The sequence below is a fragment of the Fringilla coelebs genome (genome assembly GCF_963513975.1).
Source record: "Fringilla coelebs genome assembly, chromosome: 21".
Classification (NCBI taxonomy): domain Eukaryota; kingdom Metazoa; phylum Chordata; class Aves; order Passeriformes; family Fringillidae; genus Fringilla; species Fringilla coelebs.
The window spans coordinates 10,852,352-10,879,372 of NC_140047.1; the positions used below are offsets into that span (position 1 = coordinate 10,852,352).

At 41.1% G+C, this 27,021-nt stretch overlaps 1 protein-coding gene across 2 annotated transcripts; it reads right to left on the reverse strand.

Annotated features, from left to right (window-relative positions):
• Window positions 1-172: 172 nt before the first annotated feature.
• On the reverse strand, window positions 173-26,264 carry RC3H2 (ring finger and CCCH-type domains 2). Of its 2 annotated transcripts, none has more exons than XM_084219870.1 (21): window positions 26,150-26,264; window positions 18,772-19,068; window positions 17,292-17,409; window positions 16,610-16,843; window positions 15,625-15,800; window positions 15,323-15,523; window positions 14,810-14,942; window positions 14,454-14,572; window positions 13,964-14,076; window positions 13,088-13,396; window positions 12,144-12,358; window positions 10,760-11,187; window positions 10,170-10,340; window positions 8,922-9,077; window positions 8,428-8,641; window positions 8,191-8,275; window positions 7,590-7,671; window positions 7,308-7,442; window positions 6,664-6,771; window positions 6,119-6,267; window positions 173-5,509 (listed from the first exon to the last, which is right to left on the reverse strand). In XM_084219870.1, exons 2-21 carry the CDS (start codon window positions 19,000-19,002, stop codon window positions 5,311-5,313), a joined length of 3,576 nt encoding a protein of 1,191 aa, XP_084075996.1. In that variant the 5' UTR covers window positions 19,003-19,068; window positions 26,150-26,264; the 3' UTR covers window positions 173-5,310. The 2 variants fall into 2 exon arrangements, with proteins under 2 accessions (XP_084075996.1, XP_084075997.1); XM_084219871.1 differs by having other exon boundaries at window positions 5,334-5,509; window positions 6,138-6,267.
• Window positions 26,265-27,021: the final 757 nt, after the last annotated feature.

A 27,021-nucleotide genomic window follows, 5' to 3' on the forward strand; every position in this document is an offset into this window, starting at 1 on the left:
GCCCCGCCCAGGGACCGGCACCGGCACGGCGGGACCGCCCGCCCAGGGAACGGCACCGGCACCGGCCGCGCCCCCGGCCCCGCTCCCCCCAGCCCGGAGTGGCTCCGTTCCCTCCGCTCCCCCCGAACCTCCCCAGCCCCCGCTGACGACAAACAGCCCGTTAAGGTGGACAAATAATTTTTATTCGTGCATGCAAATACATGTCAATACTGCAAACTTCTTCCATCGAGTCTCTCAAACACCGAACCGGGATGCTCTATCCGTGCCCAGCCAAAGCTACAACCTCTGCACGTCAGTGCTACAGCGACACACGGGCCCCGCCGGGGCCCCCCTACTCTAACACGAAGGGAAACATTACCATTGGGAATCAAAACCGAAATAAACGGAATAGAATTTACTCCCCCATATATCCCCATTTCATTTTACAGATTTTTTTTTTCTTTAAATTATAGTTTTAAATAGAAGCTGAGAATGCGCCATAAAAATGAGCATTAAATCCATCGTAGCGATGGTGCCTGCTTTATACATGATGGGTGTACACCATCTTTTATTTCATTTACATTTCAATCGAACAATAGATTTGCAAAGAAAATGTCTAATACAGACGTAAAAATATTCACACTAGAGCTTCACAATCGGTTGTACAATTGACAAACAGGCCTCTTTTCCCAAACTTTCCAGCTAAGCAAATTTATAAAATGTAATCAATGCAACAAGAAAAAAAAATTTTCTTTAAAACTTCCAGGGAAAAGAATACGCAGTAAACAGTATCAATGCGACAGCAGATGCTGCAAGCTAACCACAATACTTCGGAGTGGCTGTACAGTGGGTATGTGCAGTACAAATCAAAGCCACGTGTGTTGTATCACAACTACTGTATAATGTACTTGTTTGCCCAGCTAAGAAAACGCATGCATTCCCATGCCTTGGGTAACGGAGATCTACTCTGGAGAAATCCATGGGCTATGTGCAAATGACCTTGGCTTTTGGCAGTAAGAAACGCAGCCAGGCTCTGCTTTATTTCAGCTTTTACAGCAGAATCTTGAGTGATTAAAAGCTTCCACAAGCATCCTTAAATAAATGGGGTGTAGAATTATGTTTGGGCATTGGGCACTTAGATTATTCAGATTTGTTTTATTTCATCAGTGACAGTTTTGGGTTTTTTTCCCACCCTTATCCTGCTCCCTTGCCAGCAAAGAGATGCAGGGGGGATGACTACTGCCATAGTCAGCTGTTCATTTATACTGGGAAATTGGGTCATTTAAAAAAGCACATTTATTGTGTTCTGCTTGCAGAAGAGGTCCCTCAATGAGAGGGAACTTCCTAACAAAGGGATTCAACTACAACATAAAAATGGACTTTTACATCCTATAGATCATCTGATCATTTCTCATTTTGCTACACTCTCAAATTCAACACCTTCCTTTAATACCAGTCTAATAATGAAAAGTCTGTTCACAAATATGATCAAGGAGCTGCTGGCATACAGTGTTTATGTACAGCAACAGGTACAACTTGACAACTTGTGCTTTAAAAAAGCAAACAAAACCAATGTTTGGAACTATTCTGAGTTTAGATTGAGTTATTTTAAGCGTTCCTTCCTCAGCTGTTTCTGACCACTGTGCATTATTTTGTACCTCATCCAGCCTAGTACACTATTATACAAGAACAGCATTCAGCTCTTGAGTACAGGAGAAATTAAAATTTCAATTGAGTTATCAAAGCACTAAAACCTTCCAAATTAGACTTCTACAAAGAGCTTAATTAAGAGGTTATTTAACATAATCAGCTGTGTGCAACTGTTTTCTTTTTCCTAAATCAAATGCCAAACTTTAGTGTCCCTGTACTAGACTACCAAGAACCAACGCCAGTTTGCTTTGCAAAGAGTCTAACCTTGCCTTTGAAGGGTCTAGTATACATTCTACAATGCAAAATCTGCATAAACTCTAAGATTCATTTCTTGTCACCTGTTTACAGGAACAAAATATCAGCAGCAGGGCAATCACTCTGCTCTAAGTATATGTTAAGAATGTACAGATAGTTACTTTCTCACACAAGCATTCTCCCAGCACAAGCATTAGTCTCTTTTAAGACCTATGTGGGAAATGAGGCAAACCAAGGAATGAATCCAGGTAGTGAGGCAACACAATTAACTTAGATACTAATAATTCCTGTCTCTCTTGCATGTGAAATCCCTGCTGTACCCCTAATGGGAAAAAACAAAAAAAAACAAACAAACAACCAAACCAACCCAAAATGCTTGTCCAAGCAAAGCAAAAGAGCCAATCTCTTTCCCCGATCTGCTCCGGGCCTTCTTTTCTGACAGCACAGTAAATTAGGCCAAAACCTAAATGGGCATCACTGCTATTGACACACAAAGGTAAGTCACTCTCTCAGTGTCAGAAAATAAGCCCTTCCATAGCCCAAAGGCACCTGATTTACAATTAACAAATGAATACATACTTGTTTGTAAAGGGTCACGGGCTGAAATTTCAACAAAGAAGGAAGCCAGAGCCAGGTGCTCCCACCTGCAGCTTCTTCTCCCTGTCAGGGCACTGGAGGGCATTAGTTTGGTGGCAAAAACCACACAGTCAGTGTTAAAACCATAGACAAAGCCAACATGCTGTTAAACCCTCAAATAATTCTTTTGCCTGTCATTATAAGTTAAAAATTCAACTAGAAAACTCAAGCCTCAGTTGAGAGCCAACTTTCCATATGAAGTGTATGGTCATCCTAGAGAACTGCTCTATCACGGGACCTCCTGCTGCAGACAAGAGTCTAGAGATACACTTGTTCTTAAATATGCCAAGACCTTGGCAGGAATATGTCAGGCTTATTTCACTGGACAAACAGGCAAATGTGTGTAAGCAGCTTATCCCAACCCCCTCCAGCAGAGCACAACCAAGTTTTTAAAATTGCCATTTTAAAATTAAAAAGTTAAGGTAAATACACAATCAATTTATGTAGTATATATTCACCCTCAGATCATGCTGAAGATGTTCTGTGGAGTTCTGGTGCACAGAGGGCTCTTTCCCTGAGGGCAAATAAGGACTTCTCAAACCTTTATATTTTCTCTATTTTTGTAACAAAATAGCAATTTAAAATTTAAAAATCTTTTAAAAAAATTACATCACCTTCAACATGGAAGATCTCACTGTTTAAATATCCATGAAAGAGACATACTTGTTTGCATATCTGTTTTGGAATTACATTGTACAGCAAATAATAGTATCTCAGAAGCATTTCAAAAGTAATATAAATTCATATTTACAGAATGGTCTTGGTATAAAATATACAACAATCATATTTATGTCTAACATTCTAAGTTAAAGTTAACATCAATAGGAAATAAGTTAAGGTGACAAAGGTGGTCTGGTTCTTGTATCCATTCACTTCACGTAGCGAGTGAAAGAAGCGTCAGTCTAACCCTAGAGTGAGGTGGCACTGGCTGGAGAAGGTACAGCAACAGCCAAAGGAAACTAAGAAAAGACTACTTGACTGTTCTACATACATTCCTTGACACTGGAGTATTAAATAGATGTGTAAGATCTTCCATACTGACACCAGAATATCAAAACTAACCCTTGGATTTGCAGGTATATTTACAACATAATTATTTCATGGACAGGTTCGTTAGGAGAGATATCAAACACCAATATTTACTTAGTCTAATCAGTAACCCTCAGGGAAATGCCAACCCCCACCCCCCAGAAGCGTGCACAAAACAGTTATCAAAATCTTACCCGACCACATAGCTGTGATTTTGTAAAATAACAACTCAGACGACCAGTAACATGATCCTCTTTAAGCATTTTGCTAGCAGGAAAAGCCCTTACATGCAGTACACCTGGTGAAAGATCAGCTTGGCTTAAAATATTCCAGTACAATTTTCAGAGTAAACAACTTCACAGAAGTTAATAAAAACATAAAAAAATGTAAAACTTGTCACAAAGAAAAGTAAGAGGACAAACAAGAAGATAGTAATCATCAGGAAGGAGAGTCCTGCTTTCTTAAAAGAAAAAAAGTGGATTTTTAAGCTTTTCAAAAAAAATATGCCCAGGGCTCTAGTTCACGTGTATTTATGAAAACCAATTTTCAGTTGACATGTCTAACATGATTCTCAGTCACCTCTTAACAGGGCATAAATTCATACAGTTTCCAGCACTCTGAAGGTCAGATAATGCTATCTCATTGTATTTTCAAGGTCTTTGAAAATAAGTTGCCACTGAATAAACAAAAATTAAACCTGAATACAAGATTATGATTAACAACATTTAACAAAGGTAATTACAACCACCTTAAATTCCCAATATTTAGTTTAAATTAAAACAAAACAGTACAAAAAACAGCAATACCATCTTGTTAGTCAGTGCAAACACTAGATACAGGGTTTTCAAAGGAAAGCCAAGAGCACCTGATACTTTTTGCCAAGTCATCTGGATCCTATAATCTCCAAGTTGAGAACTATTAACGAAAAAAAGAAAAATAAGAAAAAAAAACCAAAATTGCTGTTACATTAGTGCATAACCTCTCAAAATCGTTGAAAATTGCTTCATGTGTAGCTTGGGGAAACCAATACCTAGTACATTAGCTGGAGGACTTAGGCACTTGATTTACTTCTGATAACTTTACTTGGACAAGTAGCCTGTGTATGTGCATCTACAGTACTGAAGCATAAACTGGGGGGAATGGAAACCAAAAGCTGCAGCAAAGCACTGCCCCACAGACCTGCAAATAACATAGCAGTGCAAAGCTAATGGTGAGTTAACCCTGTAAAAGCCTCAAGTCCAAATCTCCACCTCTCAGTCTTCCAACAGGAAACAAGACTCCATGCAAAGTTCCACAACTAAAGAAAAAGCAGCTGCAACAAGACAAAAGTTCTTCTCTTGTGAAACAAAATAGAGACAAATAAGTTAGTCTTCCTTTCACTAGATGTATCATCGTAGGATCCTGCTAGTTTAAATAACTGAGTTGTTAGTTTTCTACAGAAGCCATTTTCAACAAGAATGGCTCAGATACCGCACCGGATTGCTACAAACTCATAAAAAGCTGCTTTAAGCTTAAGTAAAACAATGTCCAAATTCCATTCATTTGTGGAAAGTGAACGCCTTACCCTACTAAAGTAAGTTTTTTTTTCTTCAGAATGCTAATGCGAGAGGGGCTTGAAGTATCAAAGAGTCCACAGGAAATGCATGACCCCAATATTATTTCTTTAAAAAAAATATACATTATATAATATATATTATATATATAAAAAGCTAGTGTAAATGCTTCCATGGTGTGGTCACAAGCTGGAAAGATGAATGCCTTTCAGCTGTTAACCATCCTGCCATTTGCAACAGGCTTTAAAAAGTCATTTTTATCCTCAGACATAATGTGAGCAGTTTTCAAAATGAGGCTGCCAACACTGACTGATGTGCTGATGGGCAGGCAGCTTGCATTGCTAACAGATGTTGTGATCGGCTGACTGAAGCAAGAAGTTACGGGCAGGATTGTTTTCTGCTCCTCCCTGAGGAGAAAAATAAGTTACACAAATATTAAACAAGGACATGCACAAGTATCCGGAACTGAATTGTGTGCATTAAATAAATACTGACAAACTCATTTTTAGCAACAGGCTAAACATCTTCCTCTGGAATGGTATGCTCAAGATGTTAAAGTAGTCTGCCTCATTTTCAAAGGCTGCTTTACTCATTAAAGACTACAGAACATATAAACCTAAAATAGTGTATTTCAAAATCTACCTCTCCATGGAGATTTGTGCAAACAGTCCGCCATTTAACCTTTTGAAGTTTTTCTTAATTTCTGTTAACTATAAAAATATTCTGCATTTTTTGCTTACTGACTGTGAAAGGTATTTTGAACAGGTGTGACACGTTTCAGTGTGTACGATTACAACGATGCATACGAACAATGGTACCAGCCTGGGACATTCAGCTTTGTGGCCTAATTCTATTTCTTTAGAGGTTCTTCTCACTCCACCATGTACAAACAATGCAGATGTCTAATCCAAGACTGAGCAGGTACGTAGTTCATCCTTACACAACCACGCTTCCACTATTCTGATGCTTCTGTTTGTCTAACACTGGCAGACACTGCTGTTTTGTCTAACACTCACAGAATCACAAGGTCTTCACCTAAACTTTGTCTCTTCTGCTCCATAGATTCTTTCTGGTGCTGCTTTAGCAGATGCCCATTCTCTACAGTTGTTCCATTGAGCAGCTGATCCTCTTGGGAGCTAATCCCTAGCTGTATGTCCAGAATCTCCTACAAGAGAGAAGGAGAAATGCCCATCAACCCTGTCCCTACCAGCTTTACATTTTCCTATTAAGTTCCACTACGTTATGCTAATAGAAACAGGAGTCTGGTCGTAAAACTCCTTTATTTTATGTCACACTATTAGAATGTCCACCACATTTCACTAAAGGAAAAGCCAGTTGTTCAAAGATTGCTGTGAATGACAAGAGCAGTATAAACTCTGAGCTGTTTTTAACTTCACTAGTATTAACTGCCAGGTATATGAGTGAGAAATTCAAGACCCCAAGACCCCAAGGGGAATGCTGGATGTCATTACTAGGACTGATTAGATATCAACATACTATTCTATAAAGCCTAATGAAAAGACCCAGTGACCTCTTAAGACACACAGATTTTTGTACTCACTTCTATCTGTTCCCCTTGCCCATCAGGTTCGTCTGTATCGAGGGCTGACAGCTCCAATTCAATGTCTCGATCTGGCTTTGTGTCTGCACAGTCTTCAGGATAATCAGTCTGAAAAAGAATGAATATGTTCTCTAAATATCAAGTTGGCTTTTCACTGGCTTCACACAACACCAGAGAACTAAAGTGAAAACAGAAGATGCATTTCTAGCACACAGCATTTCTGCAATACAAGAGAGCTAGTCAGACAAAAATGAACTTCAGGCATGGACAATATAGGACAAGGCTAAATCGAATCAGAATAAAGTACTGAAACAGATAAAATTAATACTAAAGAAATTTGAGTCCATTGAAAAAATGTTTAGATTTATAACATATACAAATAGACAAAAAGTAATGATAGCATGAAAATGATGGTTACATTCTTCCCACTCTGTAAATGCGTGTTTGGAGAAGCAGCATAGCAGGTGCACCTGCCTAAATAACTGAGTGCAGCAACAGTGACTTAGCTTGCAAACAATGTGCTATAAATATTTGGGAATGTTAAAACCAAGTTTCAACTCTTTGCTAAAATCATGCACTTCTGTATATATATATACATAAACACCCTCCAAGATTTGTTTCATCCCAATTACCCCTTTCTTTACCTCACCATTCCTCAAATCAATTTCCTTGCTTAAAAGGTTTAAGGTAAGACGACTGCCCTCATCTAGAGAATTCCACTTCTGCTGCATGGCAAGTGCGTTTGCCTCTCTCTGAAGGAGTAAGGAGTTGCTTTTGGCCTATGGAAAGAAACAGCTCAGTTACCAAACACAACACCTAAACCATGTGCAGTCAGACAGCTACACTAAGAAAATTTATTTAAAAGCACTTTACTAAACATCTTCTTCTAAATTAAAAAACCCTCATGGTATAATAACTGGTCTTACCTGCTGTAATTCAATACTCAGTAGATCTCCAGTGCTGGAATGCTTTCTGTGACCAGACAAATCTGTAACTATGAACCTGTCCCTTTAAAAGAAAGAAGGCAAAACTAGGAATTAAAAGAAGCTCTCTAAATCAAACACCCCATAACTTCATTAGTCTACCAATGTTACATTTTTGGACAGAAACTAGATGTGATTTAGACAATGTGTTCTTCATCTTCGCTGTGGCTCACGATACTTCAAGGCATTCTAAGAAGCAAATATCCTTATTTTACACGTGGGTAAGATGTGGCAAGAAAACCTGAAACTACTAAAGATTTTGACATGACAACTTGGCAGTACCTGACTCCAATTCTTTGACAGATATCTCAAGGGATACACTGCTAGTAATTGTGCACTATTAACTGCATAAAGTATTAAAGACTACACAAGCTTTAACCTAGTTTTTTCCAAGGCTTTATGCCGGATAGGTAAAAAAGCCTTTTACTTTAAAATTAAGAATGTCTATTAATAGACATTCCAGATTCCCCACACACACAGAGGACTTTGAAGAACTGCAAGCTACAGGAAAAGCTGTGAAAAGAGCTCGGGAAGGAGTCCATACCGTTCTGCATAACGTGCTGAGGAGGCAGAATCTGAGCCATAGGCACTCCATCTTGAGTCTACAGCATTGACATAAGGGACATAATCTGCAAAAGAATTAAGATAGTGAATGCTATCTTCTCTGCTCTTCAGTTCTTTAGCTCTTTGCATTTCATAGCTGCAGTAAGCACAAAGAGGATGAAATGCTCATGGCGTGCATAAATGATGAATTCTTGTCACACAAAGCCTGAAGCTGTACCTGATACACTGATGGGCTTAGTAGCACTTCCTTGGGAAGCAGTGGCCTGGATTGGATCTGTTGTGTGATAGCCTGTGCGGGATGACCTGGAGATTGCACCCCACTTGGAGATGATGGGTCCATCGCTGAACGGGATTATAGGATCTTCCTCCTTTGCCCTTCTCTGTGTTTCAAATAAATGCACTCTCCTTTTAACATCCCCACTGTCCAAATCCTACATATTCAGGAGACAAGAGATACATGGACTCATTTGAGGTTATGCACATTCTTCTGTTGGCCAATAACTTCTCATTATAGTTGCCTATTTACAAAACTGGGAAAGGATATTCCAAACAACTTCAAATGAGCAGAACTACTTTAAAATACTACTAATGGAAGCTAGGAGGCTATGACCTCTTTTTTTTTTTTTTTTAAAGCCTGGTTTAACCAAACAGAAGACACTTCAGCATGTAAGGATCATCACACTAATGAGAGAACATGCAGAAAACCCCTACCATTAACACGGCATTGGAATTGGCAATCACATCCTTGGGCTCTGAGTCGATAGCATTTATACAAGAGCCAATAGTGCCACAAGACCACGGTGAATAGTGAGAGAGATGGTCTTCCTCAAATTTAGTTCCACTCAAATCACTGACACTCTCTGAGAACTACAGAAAAGGGAATAAATAAGCAGTGAATAATAAAAACAGGGAATTCAGTTTTAAAATGAGAAGATAATTGAATTAAATAGCAGTAAATGTATCTCAAAAGTCAACCAAGGAATTCCAGCCATATTCAAGACTTCACCTGGGGACAACATAAGCTGTTTTGTCATATTTTAAAACAGTGCCCCAGGCAGCTGTCAGAGGACAAACTTTGCCATACAAATAACTGCCTGGCCCACCAAGATGAGAGACTGGAATCTGTGTTAGTGTCAGGTTTCTTTAGGCAAATATCTACAGTAACTTAACTGAGAGGAAGCCATGCATTTTCCTTTAATGTATTAGCCAGTGCTAAATAAAAGTACAACTTACAACCCCCCAACCTGGGTGAAAATTACTAAATCCTGATCCACCTTGAATGCATGCATAAGGCACTTCAGGTACACCTACAAGATCTGATCTGAATAATTATTCTTAACATCTCAAATATCACCAACAAAACTCAAACCACAGCTAAGAGTGCTGGGCACAGTGGTTTTCAAACTAGTTTTTTGGATGCATCTCATTTAGAGAGATAAAGTATTTTAAGTATTTTTTTTTCTTCAAAAGTGCACTATTTCTATTTCTTGAGTTCTCCTTCTTTACAGAACTTATCAGACAAGTACACAATGTCTACCAATGCTTTTTGCCACTTTTAAGGGAATGCATTCTTTGGGACTTGATAAGCACTGGAATTTTGATTCCGGCTACCCATCAAGTCAAGCCATTTGGACTATCAAAGGCAATGTACTTTTTAATGGAAAACACAACTGATGTTCCCTACACAAAAACCTGGAGTTTACAGAGTTCAATAAAATTACAGTTCATTTAGTGAAGCTGAATTGAATCACTTCTCTTCTTGACCTTTTTTCTGCAGTCATGTTATGCATCACCTTAATACCAAACTGAATTGCATCATGAGATATCATTTTCGTTTTGCTAGAAAATTAACTTAATTTTATGAACAATAAATGGCAGGTAGAAAATCTTTCCTAGAAATATTCAATGACATCTTACAGAATCAGGGAGGGAAAATAAAGAGGTTCTTTGGCTTCCCACCTCTGTGCTGAAATCTACACTGAAGAGAGGAGAAGGTGGTGTTGGAGATGGTGCTGCCATAGGAAGGGTTGACGATACCAGAGGAGTTTTCTGTGTGTGGTACTGTGCCCATTGCTCCGGCTTCCGTCTCAGCTGCTCATCATAACCAGTCTTCAAATGACCACAAGGCTCCTAAAAAGGATAAATACAGGACTGGATATCCCATCATACTCTAATCAGAAGGCAAATACCTCCATGGGACACACTTGGGTCCCGAAATTTCCTTGGGTCTGTAACCCTCCACTGATATCACTTGAAGAATTTCACAAGAATTTGTAGGCCCATGTATGGCAACTCAAATCTTAGATATGCAATTAATTCAAGCAACATACATGGGCATTAAAGTGGCAAAGGGCTCTGGTCCTGATGCAGATGACAGTGGTCTGTTTTGCAAGCCCATTTTGATGTTAAAAACAAAACAAGAACTTTGTCCAAGTCACAAGTCTCGATCACTGTAATAAACAGGTCTACGCTAATTATTTACCAACTTTCCAGTAATGAACTTCAGAACCAAGTCTGCATAGAGCCTTCCCTTCCTGGCTCTCACTTACCCTTGGTAAAGGCACAGTCCTCTGCTCGTTTGGAGGTTGACAAGCCACAGAGTAATACCCATCCAGAGAGTTGTACCTCTCCCGCAACGACGTCTGATAGACAGATGAGTGCATCACATCCATGGGAGGTAAAGAATTGCTCCTGATGATATCATCTCGTGGGTACATCTGCGGGCGCCAGATGCGCCTGCTGTCATAGACGGGAGCGTACATTCCAGAGGGGACGGGAGGGACTGGTCCGTAGGGCTGCGGAGGAGGAGGCTGGTAGGGAGAATTCAGCCGGTCTCGAGGGGGAAATGTGCTGTAATGATCGGCATATGGCACGGAAGCAGGTGGGAGGGAGGATTCTGGAACGTTATTGGACCTCACAAAGCGAGGAACACAGGGAGCCACACCAGCTGGTACTGTTGGAGGTGCTGGATAATACCCTTAAAAATTGGAAAAAAGCATGTTTAATGCAACCACAAATGACCAAAAATTTTACACCTTCTAAAACTGTAAACAGCATTGGTAAGTACCTTTAGAGAATGAGGAGTCACACTTTACAAACCTCTTACTGACCCTACCATGTTTCTGTTAAATATCATTTCATGTATGACAACCACATTTGCAGATGCAGTGCTGGCCCTTCACCAACTGGACCTAGTTTGGAAAATATTGCTGTATGTACTGTGGTGTAACTAAGTAACTGAAAACACGGAATCTTCAGCAAGTCTTTATATAGGAAGTTAAAACAGTTCTCTCTAAAATAAAAATCTATATTACTAAAAAATAAAAAGTCTATAAATAACCATTTCACACTTGATTTATTGCTCTTTCTTTGGAGAGGACTGCCTGAACATCTCTACCTTTTGAGAACTTGTGAGTGACTAAGTGTTAAAAACCACAATTGTTTGCCTGAATATAAACACGCACAGTGCAACCTAAAAAGATAACTGGAAGCTTTTGAAAACATTCCAGCAAGCACAAAGATGTGTAAGCCTCCCAGCAGAAGTGTGCTATGCCTTTGAATCCTGCCCAGGGATGCCCTCATGGATGGGCCATGGCAAAAGCAAGCCTAAATAAAAACAATTAAATGCTAACAAAGGAAAAAGTAGCTGAAAGACCTTGAGGTTCAAGTTCTTCTGGAGGCTGAAGTATAAGCTGTACAACACACAGCACACAAAGGCAAGAACCGCCAACACTGGGAGCAAACTGCAAGTCCCTCACATACTCAGCAATTAACAAGATTAGTATTGCATTAAGAGAACATTCAGCTGATATTTTAATAAAAATAAAATAAAATAGACATTGACAAAACAGACATAAAAGTTATTTCTCATAAAAGATATTTTTCCAGAGAAAAGCTCAGAGCTATTTCCTAATCAGTGCAGATCTCACTCACCTGTCTGTGGGTACTGTGGAACTTCATATGACAGCTGAGTCCTGGGATCTTGGAAATATTGAACATTATCAGAATGTGGAGGGTAGACAGGTACTCTGGGAACAAATGGGCTGGATTTTGGAGGCACAGAATTAACTTCTGTTCCAATATTAGGAGGACCAGCTGAGGTAGCTGCTGCCTGGCTTACAGGAGTCTTGGGTGGAGAACCGATTTTACTGAAAAGGATTACCAAGAAATCATTAAACAGATCTTCACTTATTTCAGTCAGTCACTTCTTTGTGTACACTCCCATGTAACATGGAAACTTGGGCCTTGACATTTCCTCTGGAATTTTGTTTTTCATACACTCAACTGATGCTACATTTTAGACTTTCTCCTAGGAGAACTCAAAAGTGGACGTAAATGTTTTGATACCTTTTCTAAGTGTATTCTGGTAAAGACAAAGGTTTAGAGACAGTGTTTCCCGCAGAATTATCTAAAAAGTTAAGTGAAAATCCCAAAACTAGAAGGCTTCAAGGAAGTGCACACTCTGTGCACTTCTTGGTTTTAGGAAATGTCAAATTCTGAATACAATTTATCGCATGTAGTAACATACCTGTATGTAATAACCCAATAGTATGCAATATGTATATAATTTATTTGTATGCCATAATTTTAATTTTTATGTAATTACCTAACAGCAATTAAGATACCAGGCTGAGAACAACTGAGGTTAAGAGATTAAGGGAGAGATTTACCATTTTGTCTACATTGCACATGAGTACTGTAACAGCTAAAACAATGCACTGCAGTGCAAGACCTTGCACAGCTCTGCAGCCACTGAGCACCAGCAATTACTGCAAGCCAGGACCACACTTCAGTACCCACAAACCCCATTAATTTTTTTATATAATCTAAAAGCAGAACGTTCTGTTGAATTGTCTTGATGTAAAAAAGTCACCTACTTTTCAGGAAGTGATTCTGTGGGGGACCCAGAAGCGTTCTGGCCATTGGCTCCAGTCTTCCCTCCCTTCTTGGTGTTGTCCAGAGCTCTCAGGGAGGCGTCTGCACAGCGGGGGATCAGCTGGGGAACCCCACTTTCTAGATTAGTTATTCCATTAGTACTTGGCACCATCTTGCCCGTTGCTTCAGGGCTTCCTATGACAGAGATCACGTTTCCCGTGGTGGTTGAGACGGTGCTGTTTACGCCAACTTTGTTCAGAAGGGGGAATGTTCTCACTGTTGCGCTGATTTTTTTGTTCCTCAAGCGATATCTACAAACAAACGTGCAAATGCACAAAAGACAAGATGGTATAAAAGTGCTTATTGTGAAGTTTAATGGATTTGCAAAACTAGCAAAAAGAAGGGATTGACATGGAACATGACATCAAAAAATTACAAACTTATTTTCAACAACTGGAACCCAAAATCATCTCTCCTCTTCTAAGACCCAGTCTGCAGTTCTTTGAAAATGCATTTGGGTGAAAATAACTTCAAGAATGCAGAGCTGCATATCGTTCAATAATGCATTTCACTCCTTACATAATTAAAATGTAATTAATTCTCTCTTGTATGTAATGTAACCAATCCCTGAAAGACACTGAGCTTGCACTCAATTGCAGGAAAGGAAATTTTACCTCATATGCGGTAAAATAAAAAACAAAACTGGAATTAGTCTGTAGACATTACTTTGCTTTATCTTCAATTTCATATAAAGAACTGTCACGTCAAGAGTCCCTCTAAATGAATGAATATACGGAAGAGAATGTTTTCAAAAATCTCTGTAGATTGCTTGGATTTAAACTAAAAGGAGGAAAAAGGAAAAAGTCTCCCACACTCACTTTTCAAGCTCTTCCTGAGAATGAGCAAATGTACAGTTTGTTCCTCTTGGACACCCCCCTTGCTGTCGAAGGTCTCGGCACATACTTGTTTTGTATTTGCTATTTGGTTGTGGCTTAAAAAAAAACAACAAACAAAAACCACAAGACATTCCTCTTACCATCTATCAGACATTCACATAAAAGTAGGCTTAAAATACAGAAAATACATCCATGGCATGTTTTTACATTTTGCATTTTTAATCAGAAAAACAAGGACACTCCTTGTTGAGGGGCTAAATTGTCCTTGTATGGATTTTTCTACAGCCAGCTCTGCTGCATTTCATATTCATGTTAGGTTCTCAAAATCTGAACGCAGTAAATAACAGTATCATCAATTATCCTGCAGAAAAGGCCATTAATATTTCAAATCAACAGTAATTCTTCAAAGTTGCATCTCCCAGTAAATGGGAGAGGAAGCTGAAGACATGATGCAATGATCAAGTCTGGTTACCTGTGGAGTTTCATGGCCTTTTCTACTGTAATTCTGAATGAAATCCACCAGCCCATGGACCACAGTCTTTACAGCCACCATGGCATTTTCCAGCTGCTCCCATGTTGGAGATGCTGCATCTAAAATGATGAAAAGCAGGGTTGTCACTGTCAATAAATCCAGGATCATAAATAAGAGGCACATCTTGTATTACTTTACAACACCAAGTACTAGGACCAACCTTGGAGAGCCCTGAAGAACAGTTTATTATGTTCATTAATGGGAATTTCAAAACCAGGAATGGAGGTTATCATCTTAATATACTTTGCTAGATATGAAGAATACCAAAAAAAGTTTAAGAAGCTTGATTTGCATACCTGGATTTGGATCTATGTTTGCCAGGAGTTCTAAATGAGGCCTCAGCCTGTTTAAGTTTGCAGGATCCCCCGTGCGCTGTAAGACAATTGTCAATTCTTGTACACTCTTAGCAAAAGATTCTGGAGATTGAAGCTGAAAATAAAAGGAGCATTAGTGTGCTGCATCTTACAACTGTCAATTACTGATCTTAAAAAGATATTCATGACACTGGTTCCTAAATGCAATATATAGTGTCTTCAGATGGCATATAGAGAGGATCAGTGGAGAGAAATTTTATTTCTCAACTCAGAATCTGCCCTATGAAGCTTCATCACAAGACACCAAAAAGTTAATTAAAGTACTTCATATGATGAATATGCTACATCAGGGGAAAAAAATTCCATCTAGTTTTTAATTAATATTTGATAGGACTACGAACAAAAAGTTAATTCATGGAGTTCTTTGATTTTTCTTGTAACATTTAATAGTCAAAACTAATCTTACAAGATACTAAAATCATCCCTTTGACAAACCTTGTCAATAATGGACTGCATGTGTGATTTATGTGCCAGGTCTCCATACAGAAGGGAAGACCACTGTTCTGGTGATATTCTAAGTCCTGCTTCCATGGCAATGTGAACAATTTGGGCATCATGCTCTCTCCGCAAAGCCTCGTAACTCCGGAACTCTTCTTTCAGTTGCATCAGAGAAGAATCTTCATCCCTTTTAGTGACCTAATAAAAGTAATAGTTAAACATTCCTTCTTTAACCAAAAATCTCCATATTCATCATAAAAACCAGCTGCACAGCACAAACCACAATAGTGGTGTTTTACCTTAAAGCACGATGCTCTATACAGTAGCTGCACAACATGGCCAATGCTTGTTTTAGAGGCCTGAGGAAATCTTGGTTCCAGCCTTTGCACAACAAAAAGTACCAGAACTTTTCTTGAGAGTGCAGAGCCATCTTCCAGTGCCAGTAATACAAGTTTCAGTGCCTCCTCTTGCATAGCTTTAACACACAAAAATGAAAGTTAATTATATTCCAGAAAACAGCAAGGCTACAGCAGGAACATCTAAATCATCTTGAATGTGATTCCTTATTGCTTTTTATTTTACTTAAAAAAACTTTTAAAGAAAGCTGCTAATTTAGAAGAAATACTTAGAACCACTCTAAGCACAGCAAAGTTAGAGCTAAGACTAACTTCCAGTAATAAATACATCAGTAGTACAGTGTTTATACTTTTCTCCACTGTGCAGTCTTGTAGCCATTGTTCTTTTGGACACCTCTTCAATGCCACACCATGAAACTATAAAATAAATATGGGAACAGTACTGGGATGCAATCAACAGTTACAGGAGTCAAGAGAGGACAACTTCTACTTTAAAGAGGATTTTCTTGCTTCTGTGCTTGCTGTAGCTGCATTCTTGACTATGAATTTGTTTTCTATCAGAGATATAAATCATTTTAATTTTCCAAAGTATGCTGCAGCTGAGGTTAGGCTGACTGTATTGACAGCTAGCAGTACAGCCAGCCTGCTAAACTCCATTACAAACTGCACAGCGTGTGCTTATTGACTCCTCTTTGCCAGGATTTTTTAAATACTTCCTCACAATTTCAAAAAACATTTAATGGACCAGCAGGGGAAACAACCAGAAACTTTATGCCAGAAGATTTTACTACTATTTGTTGGTTTTTCTTTCCCCTTCTCCTTTCTTTCTGGCAGAACATCTTCAACTGAACAGAAGAAATTTCAAAACATTTTTGTAAAGAAAAGGTACAGCTAAAAATATTCTGTTGCAGATGTACAGGTCCCTTACCTGGTCCTAGAAACTGGCACCCTCGTGCCCTGACAGCAGCCCAAAGATTGGCAGAAAGCTGCTGAGGATTTTGGTGCTGCAGGATGAGTTCTGTGACAGTTCTCTCTCCCAGCGACCGAGCTGCCCTCATGGCTCTGACCCGACCCTCCTCCTCCACCAGCTGACAATTCACCAGTGTCACAAGCTTCCTCTGCATGGGACGGCTCAGTGCACTCTGATTCAAGCTTGCAACACCTTCAGAGAAAGGAGAAAAGGCAGAGCAGTGCTCCTCATCAAATTCATCTGAGTGAGACAAAAAATTGTCTAACAGTACATGTCTTTCTCTAGGACTTGGATACCAGTCACAGGTACCTTCCCTTTTCTTAGGCAACTCTGTGTAATTCTTTATCAAAAGAAACTTTAATTAAAATTTTAAACTGACATCAAAGCCATCCTTTGGGGAAAGTTCAGTTTCAGTAGAAAGTTAGCCCCAAGGCAGTATTATTAAACAGAGTATTTTGTAAACTTAAAAATAAGAAAACCACAAACAAGTGTCACAAGTGTGAATAAGCTTTTAAAGACACAAGGCAATTTTATTAGAAAAATGAAAGTATTATCTCACTGACATTTACAATCAGTGCTGAAAACACAACGCTGCTCAAAGCAAGCTACATCAAAATTCCACTGCTCACCAGAGACTCACCTTTTCCTCCACTTAATGGCTTTAAGTAGAGTGCCAAATCCTCAACACATTTCTTTGCTACTTCATAATGTTTGTTCTCTCCTACATTACTCAACTTTACTGTCTGATGATCAGGTACCTAAAAAAATGCAAGGGGGAGAAAGGGGGAGCAGAATTACATACACCTGGCTGACCTCCCCGATGGTACCCACATCACCATTAATTACATAACACTGCAGATGTGCACTGCTCTGAGAGCAGGGAAACACAGGACCCAACCAGGGCATGTACATGGCATAAGGAACAACAAAAAGGACCCAAGATGAAGATTAGCATGATGAAAGATGGTTTTTGTTATTACTCAACACCTTAAAAACAGAAATAGTGTAGAAAACAATAACCAACGTCTAAAAGATGAAGAACACAAGATCTGAGAAGGTGATCCAGTATACCAGATCAGCGTGATTTACTACAAAAAAAGCTACAGGACAAAATGAACTAGCAAGAATATAATAAAGCAAAGTTTAAAAATTATTTAAGCATCATTTGGGCATGCCAAAATCTTCCAAGAGAAGAAGCAGGAAACTTAACTTGGTGAAAAAAAAATTGAAGTAGAGTAACAAGGTCAGATAAGGAAAACAGAGGGAGTGTTAGTCATAATAATTAATTGTTTGGAATACATTGCAAGAAGTTAGGAGACCATGAAAATAAATATTGTAAGATCACAACAATGATCTGACACATAAAAAAAAAGAAAGGATCACGTGAACTTGAGAAACAAAAACACTCTGACATAATGTCATTACCAGTAGCTGTGTCAAGGCATGTGATAGGACATTAAAAAGCAAGTAAATAACATCATCTTACTGCCTCACCAAGGTGTTAGAGAGAGTAACATGAAAAAGCACATGAATCAGCATAAGGGGAACAGACTTATTTAGTCTCCATAAAGTGCAGTACTGATTATATAATCACTGTTTTGCCACTGCTACGAGACAGCGCAGGGAACATTCCTGGCCTGATTAGCCAGTGTCTGCAAACGCAACTGAAAAGCCATCATCAAGCATATTTAAAAAAAAATTATACACACACACTTCTGGAACTTGGTTAAACAGCCACTTCCAAACATGTGACATTTAGGAACGAGATTTCTCACAAGGCCAAAATGAACAAGTGCAGTCTGCAGGTTCACTCATTCTACTGACAACTGGGACAGACAATTGTCTGCTTCCCAATGAGAATTTTTCTCCAGTCACAGTTCAAGAGCCTTTTAAAATCAGAATTCAGATTACAATTAGAACATGTTTTCAATTTATGAGAAGGTGGCCCTGAAATGGTGAAGTTGCTTTTAGAGTACGTACGGACTCCTAGAGAGTCCAAAGTTAAGCCTTACCCATTTATTTGGGCTAAAATAAGGAAGAAAGAGCAGCACACATATTGCAGCTGGCATGGACAAGGCAACAGCATGAAGTGGCAAACCAGAGAGCTGCTTGAATCCTACCTGGGCTCCAACCAGCTGGAGGAGTGCAAAGTTCACAGGGAGCACATCGATGTCGGTGTTGATGGCGGTCTGGTCAAAAGGACATGCCTTGCGATGGAGCTTGTTCAGGCAGGTCTTGCACACGGTGTGAGAGCAACCTAAGCTGATGGGTTTGTGCACATTCTCGTCAAACTCATTGTAGCAGATTGGGCAGGACAGAAATTCTGTCCACTGAGCTGCCTGCACAGGCATTGTGGAAGCTGGACACTTGTTTAGCAGGCTAGCAGACCATTATTTCACTGTACTATGTTTTGGCAGCTGTAAGTGAATAACAGAGTATTTAAAACATGCTTTCTGGCAATTCAGAACAACTTTTAATTAAAATAACAGACCACAATTTCAATATTACCAAGAACAAAACCAAATCCTTATGCTGAAGTACTCAAAAACCCCAACTCCGGGTTAGTTTAACAACTGTACCAAAAAAGGCTCATGACTAAATTAATGCAGACTACCCTAAGTTTAACTCATTCACAATAAATGGCATTAATTTTTTTTGGGGGGAGGGGTGTGATTTAGAATGTTATTATCATTTGAAATTATGTAAAACAACAGCTTCCTTCTGCAGATCTTATTCAGACTTAATCAGATGCCAAACTGAGCTTTGCTTTTTTAAAAACACATTTTCTCTTCCTGTAAAATACAAATCAACTAACAAATATCAAGAGCCATAAGAAAACACTAAGAGTGAGAGACCAGTTTTTAGTTTTATGATTCTCATGTTATTTCTGCCTTTTCTTACAAGAACTGGAGCACTCAAGGGCAGAGATTGCTGTGTGCAATTTTGCTTTTCATGTTTCTACCTTACATATAACTGTGTCCATGAACTCACAGCAAGAAAATCTTTGATGTATGTAAAATCCACGTATTAAGGACCTATGATAAGGCAAGCAATAACTTCAGATGGTTTCCTTGTCTCTTGAAACGTCTCACTCTGTGCAGCAGTACCAAATAAGTTTACATAAGTGTATTTCAAATAAAATATGGCTTTATGGAGATTGTTGTTGTATCTTACATAAGTCACATTCCTGAAAAAGGTACCAGGCCTAAGAAGTTCATTGAAACCCTTCTCATCCAAGCATCCATCATCAGGATTTACATTCAGAGCTCCACCCTGGAGGGAGCAGCCCCACCCTGGGCTGTGATGTGCCAGCGTGTTTGCTCTCTAGGCAACCTACAGACCAGTTGGGTCACTTCAAGGCTATGAACAAGCTTGTTACAAATGCAAATACACAAATGTTTTAATTACATGTTTAGCATTCAATTTTTTTTTTTACTCTGATGACAGAAAAAAGGCAATTGTTCTGAGGGAGCTGCGATCTCCCCTCTGTGTTCAAATTCAGAAACTCCTTACTGCAGTTCCATTGCAGGCTGTGCTACAATTTAATTAATGCTAAAGTACCAGACCATTGAAAGAATTACTAGAAGACCAAATAGACTCTTATCTGTGGATGTATTTTATGTTAATTATGACCATCTGTTTAGAAATCCTATTTAGTACTATGAACATTCAGTGCCCTTTAAGTAACAGGATACTTGTACAAGATGTCCTTATCTCAGCGAGCTTTTCAATATTATGCAGCAATTTTTGCCTCAAATGAATTCCCATAGTAAAACACACCAAACTGGAAGTTGAACCTCTCAAAACCAAACCGCTGAGGTTACACTTCCAACATAAGCCAGAAAATTCCCATGTATTGGACAAATCAGATTTTCCTCCAGCTTCTATGAAAGCACAGTCAAAGCTCTAGCAGTGATGAACAAACCCAGTCATCTTTAACATGCTATTGCTACATGTCTTTTACCCAAGGAAATTTAAAAGCAAAACAAATAAGAATAAAGCTAAACACTGAGCCAACAGGCCCAGAAAGATTTCTGATTCCTCTGTTAAGAATCCCACCATTTCCTTTAGCACATGTGCTTCCCTTCCAAAAGGGACAAGAGATGCACAGAGCTGCAAAGCCAGTCTGTGAACACCTTCCTTAAAGCTTTCTGCAGCACCACCAGAAACATTAAAACACCAACATTACTGCTGACCTAGGGCTGATAGTGGTGCTTTTTCACTTGACTGCAAGACACAGGTAACAGCACAAACTAGACCACTCTGGGAAGTGTGTGACTGTCATGACTCACACAGGGAAAAGTTTAAGAGACTGGCACACAAAGAACTCAACTGCCAGTATGTCACTAACGAGCTCCTAATAAACAGTCCCTGTGTCCACACTGCTCATTAATTATCTCAGACACAGGGATCTCTGCTCTGAGACAATACCCACGTTCGGTTTCCACAGGTGCTTCAGGGACTTGCAAGAAACCACCTCTGTTTATGAGCTTTTAAAATACAGCTGTTTTCCTGACCAGCATAGAAATGAACACAACAGATCCTTCAAGTGTGCACCACCGCTTTTTAAAGATCTATCTCTGGGTGTTTAATCATCCCAAATGACAGACTCTACTAAGCATGTGTTGACCTTCAGATTTCTTGACAGGAAAAAAAAATCTAATTAAGCCAGCAAACAGCTGGGAAAAGCTCTTGACTCCCAAAACTTCAAGCAGCTATACAGGGAGGAATCTCCATACTTTATTGAGCCTGCCAGCTCTCCTGCCACTCTTACACCCCAGTGTGTAGGAAAACAATCTCACATCTCCTAATTACCATGTCAACTCCTACAAAAAGCATAAGCCAAATGTTTAATAGATTCTTTCTCCTTGTCAGAAACAATGTATTTCAGGGATGTCCTCTTGAAGAACAAATTGCTCCAGCACTCTAAACTGAGCAAACACAAGGAAGAGAGCAAAAAAAAAAAAGAAGGTAAACTAGAAATCCTGTGGATTCGGTTTTTAACAGGCAGCACACTCCATTAGAACAGCTATCCTTGGTCTGTCTGTTCATTCTGGCAGATGTGTTATCTACCTCTACACTACACAGGGCTCCTCTTCCCTGTCAAAGTAGAAGCACCCTGCAAAAAAAATATCCCAAAGAACTGGCTGATACAGAAACTGGCCAGACATACAAGGGAGCAGTCTGAAAAGTCATGGCAGCTGTTATTAAAAAGATCATTACATAGTGAAGTTACAATTAGTTTTGTAGTATTACTACCAGAGGCACTACTCCAGAAGACAAACTGAGAAACATACAAGCTGAAATTCAGAAATTATGTAATAATAAAAACCAGTAGAGCTGAGTAATGTTGTGTTTTTAAAACAGTAGTATTCTCCTGTAATGGCTGCAATGGATCAGAGTAACAATAACTGACTGATTTTCTCATTTTAAACTAGAATATCACATTAAGTTGAAATGAGAGATGGAAGGGGAGCTAAGTGAAACCTCAAGACCTTCCTCAAACAGCTGTACCACGTACAAATGATGGAAGTTGTAAGACTTAGATGTCTTTAATAATTTTATATTAACTTTTAGCTACCTAATCCCAAGACATTCTCTACAACTAATCTATATCATTATGTTTACTCAATAATCTCTGGATATGAAAAATAGAATTAAATTCTGATTTCCTGAAGAAACCAAGCTTAGTTGATCACACTATTCTGTTAGTCTGTTCCTCTCCCACACTGCTCAGTCAGGGCATTTGCCAAAATGCAGACAGGCAAGTTTCACCCCTTATCAGAGAAAGGGTTGAAGGCTTAACTCAGTTCCCCCACAGCGTCAGCTCTGCTCGTCTCAGGCTGCCTCCATCAGGTCCCTTGTGGGCTGTGGGCAAAGACAAATAAGCAGAGCTTGGGTGAGAATGAGACATGGAATAATTCTATCAGTGCTGAACAAAGGGAAGTCTCTGCCACAGATGAAGGAAACGCTTGGAAAACTTGTGAAATTATATGGCATTTTCCTTACTGAGGCTCAATTACAATCTTACTGTGGATTTAAGCCTCAATCTTAGAATTCAATTGATTTTGAATCACTAAATTAAAGAGTCCTTGATATTGACTTGCTCTTAATGCTGACTGTAGACATTACTGTATTTTCTTTTCTTTTTTAAAGTGATCTCCATTAAAACTTTTCATTTATGCAGATGAATGGTTGGTTTGCACTACAAGGAGGCAGCCTTTTCCACCTTTCCTTCCTAAGTTACGTAGTTCCTGAAAGCATTCTGACCGGGTCAAAAACTCACATACCACAGAATTATCAGTATTAACGTATTCTCTGGAATACGTTATTAATTTCTTTTATTGATTTCTCTTCAACAGCCATCATCCACAGATCTAAAAAACTGGCTTCATTAAAGGCTTAGGGAAGGGCCATCCCGTAACAGCTTTGCATCATTCAGCTACGATGGCTTGAAATTGAAATAAATCCTCTTTACTGAGGTGCCTTGCTTATTTCTACACTCCGTAATATCTGTCACATGCAAATCTCTACATCATGTGAAAATTCTACATGTAAAGTCTTTAATGACCATTAAATACAGTATTTCGATGCAATTATCTCACTCAAGAATAATGCTCTTGTGAATATCTGCAGCCCAATTCAAGTTCCAGAAAAGTCACCAATAGAAATCCTGGTGGGAAGGGATCCATCATGTCCAACCCTGCTTCTTGCAGGGGTACCTGACACTACAGCACACGTCCAGGAGCATCATCCACACATTCCTGGAGCTCTGGCAGACTTGGTGCCAGAACCACTTCCCTGGGGAGCCTGTTCCAGTGCCCGGCTACCCTCTGGGGTAAGAGCCTTTTACCAATGTCCAACCTGAACTTCCCTGAGAGCTCCACTCCATTTCCTCACGCCCTAAGTACAGATCTGAACACTGACATGTACCCAGACTACGTTTTGCCGAAACGCCTATGGGATTCTCTTGTTAACTGGTTAAAAATTCAAAGCTTGAATCCCCTCTGCATCCTTAAAACGTGTGGCTGAAGAGTAGTTCCTATCAACAGGGGTACAATATAAATTTACACTTGTGTTTGCTCAGTGACTGCCAAAGTTCACTCAATTCAGGGTTAAATGCCCCCAAACCAACACCAGAGTCAGTGTACCCTCAGCAGGTCTCACCCGCTCCTCCCTGCTCAACCCTTCTACCACAAATCCTGTTAGTAGATTTTAAAAGTTTCCTAAATACTTATGTAATGCCACTGTGGGTTTTTCCTTGTGTTTCATAGGTGTCCCTGAAAGGAGAGCCTGTCCTTGCCACCAGCCTGATACCAACTCAGCTTCTGTAACAGTATTGACTTTTCGGGACTAAGTGAAGGGCAAATAAGTGAAATTTTTTTTTGCCACCCAAATCAGTTGAACTCTCTCTGAATGCAGAGAAAGGGAATCCATTTCTAAGCAGATCTACTTTGACACAGTTACTCCAAGAAGAGATACAGTGTAGAACTCCTAACTTTTTGGTAATATTTTCAGTGAATAAGGACTCTCCTGTATGGTTTAGTTCTCCAAGCTTTTTTTTTTTTACATGACCTCCTTGTTTAAACAATAAATTTTTCAGATGAGAAATTCTGTATTTTAATATTTTTAGACCATTTTAATGAAATACCATTTCTGTTCTGAGATGTAGGCAAGAAAACACAGGGCTCCACAGGAGCTAGAAAGCCTTTTTAAAGGTTGTACAGAATTACTTTAGATGCCCATGGACAAATAATTTTTTCCTTTCCTTAGGGTAGTCCAGGTGGCAAGGAGAGACCCTGAACATTCATCTCATTAAGGGGATATAAAATATCACCAAATGAAATGCAACAATACTCCTGACAAATGCTATCAGCTATTACCATCTGGGTATTGTAAATATTTTATCTATTTTAAAGCAACAAAGCCTTAAATAAATAAGGTCAAGATCAAGACTTCGCTTTGGGATACCTAAAGCACTGACACTAAAATGTGTTAGAATTTAGTATTTTTGAGAGAAATGGCCACAACCTCAAACAGAAATACAAGTTAATAAAAAGACCTTTTCTTGGGGAAAGCTTTGCTTACAATGCAGAAACAAGAAAAAGTTCACAAAAAGGGCATGAAGGTCTTGGGAAAATGATTCACTACAAAAATTAAGACTTCAGTGTTTCATGGAACAATACTTATACCAGTAACATAAGTTTCAATTTCTAGTATTTCCACAGATGTTTAGGAAAGACCAAAGGTTAAAGAATAGTATTTTGATTCAAAAGATTTACAGCTGTACTGGTTGCTTCTCATTTAAAATGAGATCTTTTCTGCCACAATTGCAAATTTACACCCTTGTAATCCAAAGGACTATTTTTAATTTTAGTTTCATTATTATGATGTAGCTATATAGCTCTCTCATGAGAGAACAACCACAAGAGAAGCTACAGGAACTACAATTAAATCCAAACAAAATTCTAAGTTTGCGTGGAAATTAAAAAGGCCTAGATGAGAAAATCTCCTGGTTGCCTGTCTAAACTTTGTCATTATTTTCTCTCGTTACAGATCCATGCCATTCCCCTCTGAACCCTGGATGAACTGAACACTCATCACTCTTCCACCACTCTGCTGCCCTTCTGTGCTTTGTGCTGACTCCTACACTTAACTGGAAACCCTCCGTGCACCTCGAGCATCAGCAGAACCGGGACACGCTTTTCCTGCTCAGTCGTTTTCTGTTTTTGTGCTTAAGACATTTCAAACATGACACGGTGGGTGCAGTCCCAGGGCCCGTCTCCCACCATGACTCTCCTCCACCATTACCCTAACGCACGGCTCCATGAGTATTCCAGACTGGGAATATTCATGGCTCCGGTGCGACTCTCCCCGGTGCCGGGGGCACCTCGGCGCGGACTGCCCGGTGCTGCGGCTCCCCAAGGGGCTGCCAGGGAGGGGACCGGGAGCTGCTGCCTCCGTTCGCCGGTGCCTGGAACGCCGGGCAGCCCCGCGAGAGCCCCCGCGGCTTCGCCCCGTCCGCAGGCCGCTGTCAGCCGCACCCGAGCCCGGCCCCGCTCCCGCACCAGGCCCGGCTGCCGCTCCGGGGCCCGGGCCCTGCTCCCGTTCCTGGGCCCGGCTCCCGAAGCCGGGCCGGCTCCCGCTCCGGGGCCCGGGCCTGGCTTCCCGCTCCCGCTGCCCGGCCCTGCTCCCGCCGTCATTTCGGAGCCGCCACCAAATGGCTGCCCGGGTCCCCGGGCCGGCCCCGCGGCCTGGCGGGGCCCGCCGGGCGCCGACACCCCAGCGGCCCCCGACGGGCCGCACTGGACGGGCTCAGCCCGACGCGGCTCCCGCCCGGCTCCCGCAGCGCCGGGAGGCAGAGGAAGGACCAGGGTGGGTGATGGGGGTCGGGGGTGGGGGGGGCGGGCGGGGCCCCGGCGGGTCAGCGCGTCCCCCGCGGCGGCCGCCCCCGCGCAGCTCGGTAGCTCGGTCCGACCCGTGCGGTGCGGTCCGTACCTGCTGGGCGGGGGCGGCGGCCGGAGCGCGGTCGGGCGGTGCCGGCCTCACGCGCCATGGGGCGGGCGCGCGGCCCGGCGGAGGCAGCGGCGGGAGCCCCGGCGGCGCCGCCTCATCGCGCTGACAGCGGCACCGCCGCCACGCCCCGCGACGCCGCTCTCGCGAGACCCGCGCGCCGCCCGCAGCACGTGACCGCGCGGAGGGAGGGAGTTACCATAGAGACGGCGGTGCAGATGCGCCCGCCGCACGGGCCCCACCGCCAGGGGCGAGCGGGGATCATAGAGACGGCGTGACAGAGCGGCGGCCGGCGCCGCCAGCGCCCCCTTGTGGCGCGCCTCGAGCAGAGCCGCCTCAGCGGTTCCTCGGTGCGCAACGTTCCCCTCTGGCGTCGATTATTTATTGTCCTTTTAAAATTTAATCGGTAACTTTCGCCGCTAGCGTCGATTATTAATTATCGTTCTAAATTGCAATTGATGACTTTATTATTGCTGGGGCTGAGGAGGAAGAGGGGACTGGAGGCGCCCTCTGGCCCACGTCGGTTGTCCCCGAGCCGCCTCAGGCCGGCGGGGCCCGCTGAGGTGTGGGGAGCGCTGGCGCTGCTGCCCCAGCACGGCAGCCCCGGAGCCGCGCCCGGGAGCTGCAGCTGCTTCTCCGGTCACGCAGAGATAACACAGCCTTAGCCAAGGTCACAGCGGTGCAGAGCTGTGACTCCTGAGGGGGAAGAATTCATGGCACAAGTGGGTCAGACAGACCCCTCTGAAGGACAGAAAAACGCTTTACTAAATGACCGCCACTGGAACACCGTGTTTTGTTTACTACATCTTGTTTACTCAACACAGCAGCCAAAATACTAACTGTTAAGGTATGCACAA

Excerpts from the sequence above, each read along its gene's own strand:
- RC3H2 (XM_084219870.1), bottom strand. The coding sequence starts at position 19,002 with ATGCCTGTGCAGGCAGCTCAGTGGACAGAATTTCTGTCCTGCCCAATC. Across the intron at positions 15,801-16,609 it reads GTGCCAGTTTCTAGGACCAG|CTATGCAAGAGGAGGCACTG; the intron begins GTAAGGGACCTG and ends TGTGTGTTAAAG. Across the intron at positions 9,078-10,169 it reads GTGTAGATTTCAGCACAGAG|TTCTCAGAGAGTGTCAGTGA; the intron begins GTGGGAAGCCAA and ends CCTTTTCTGTAG.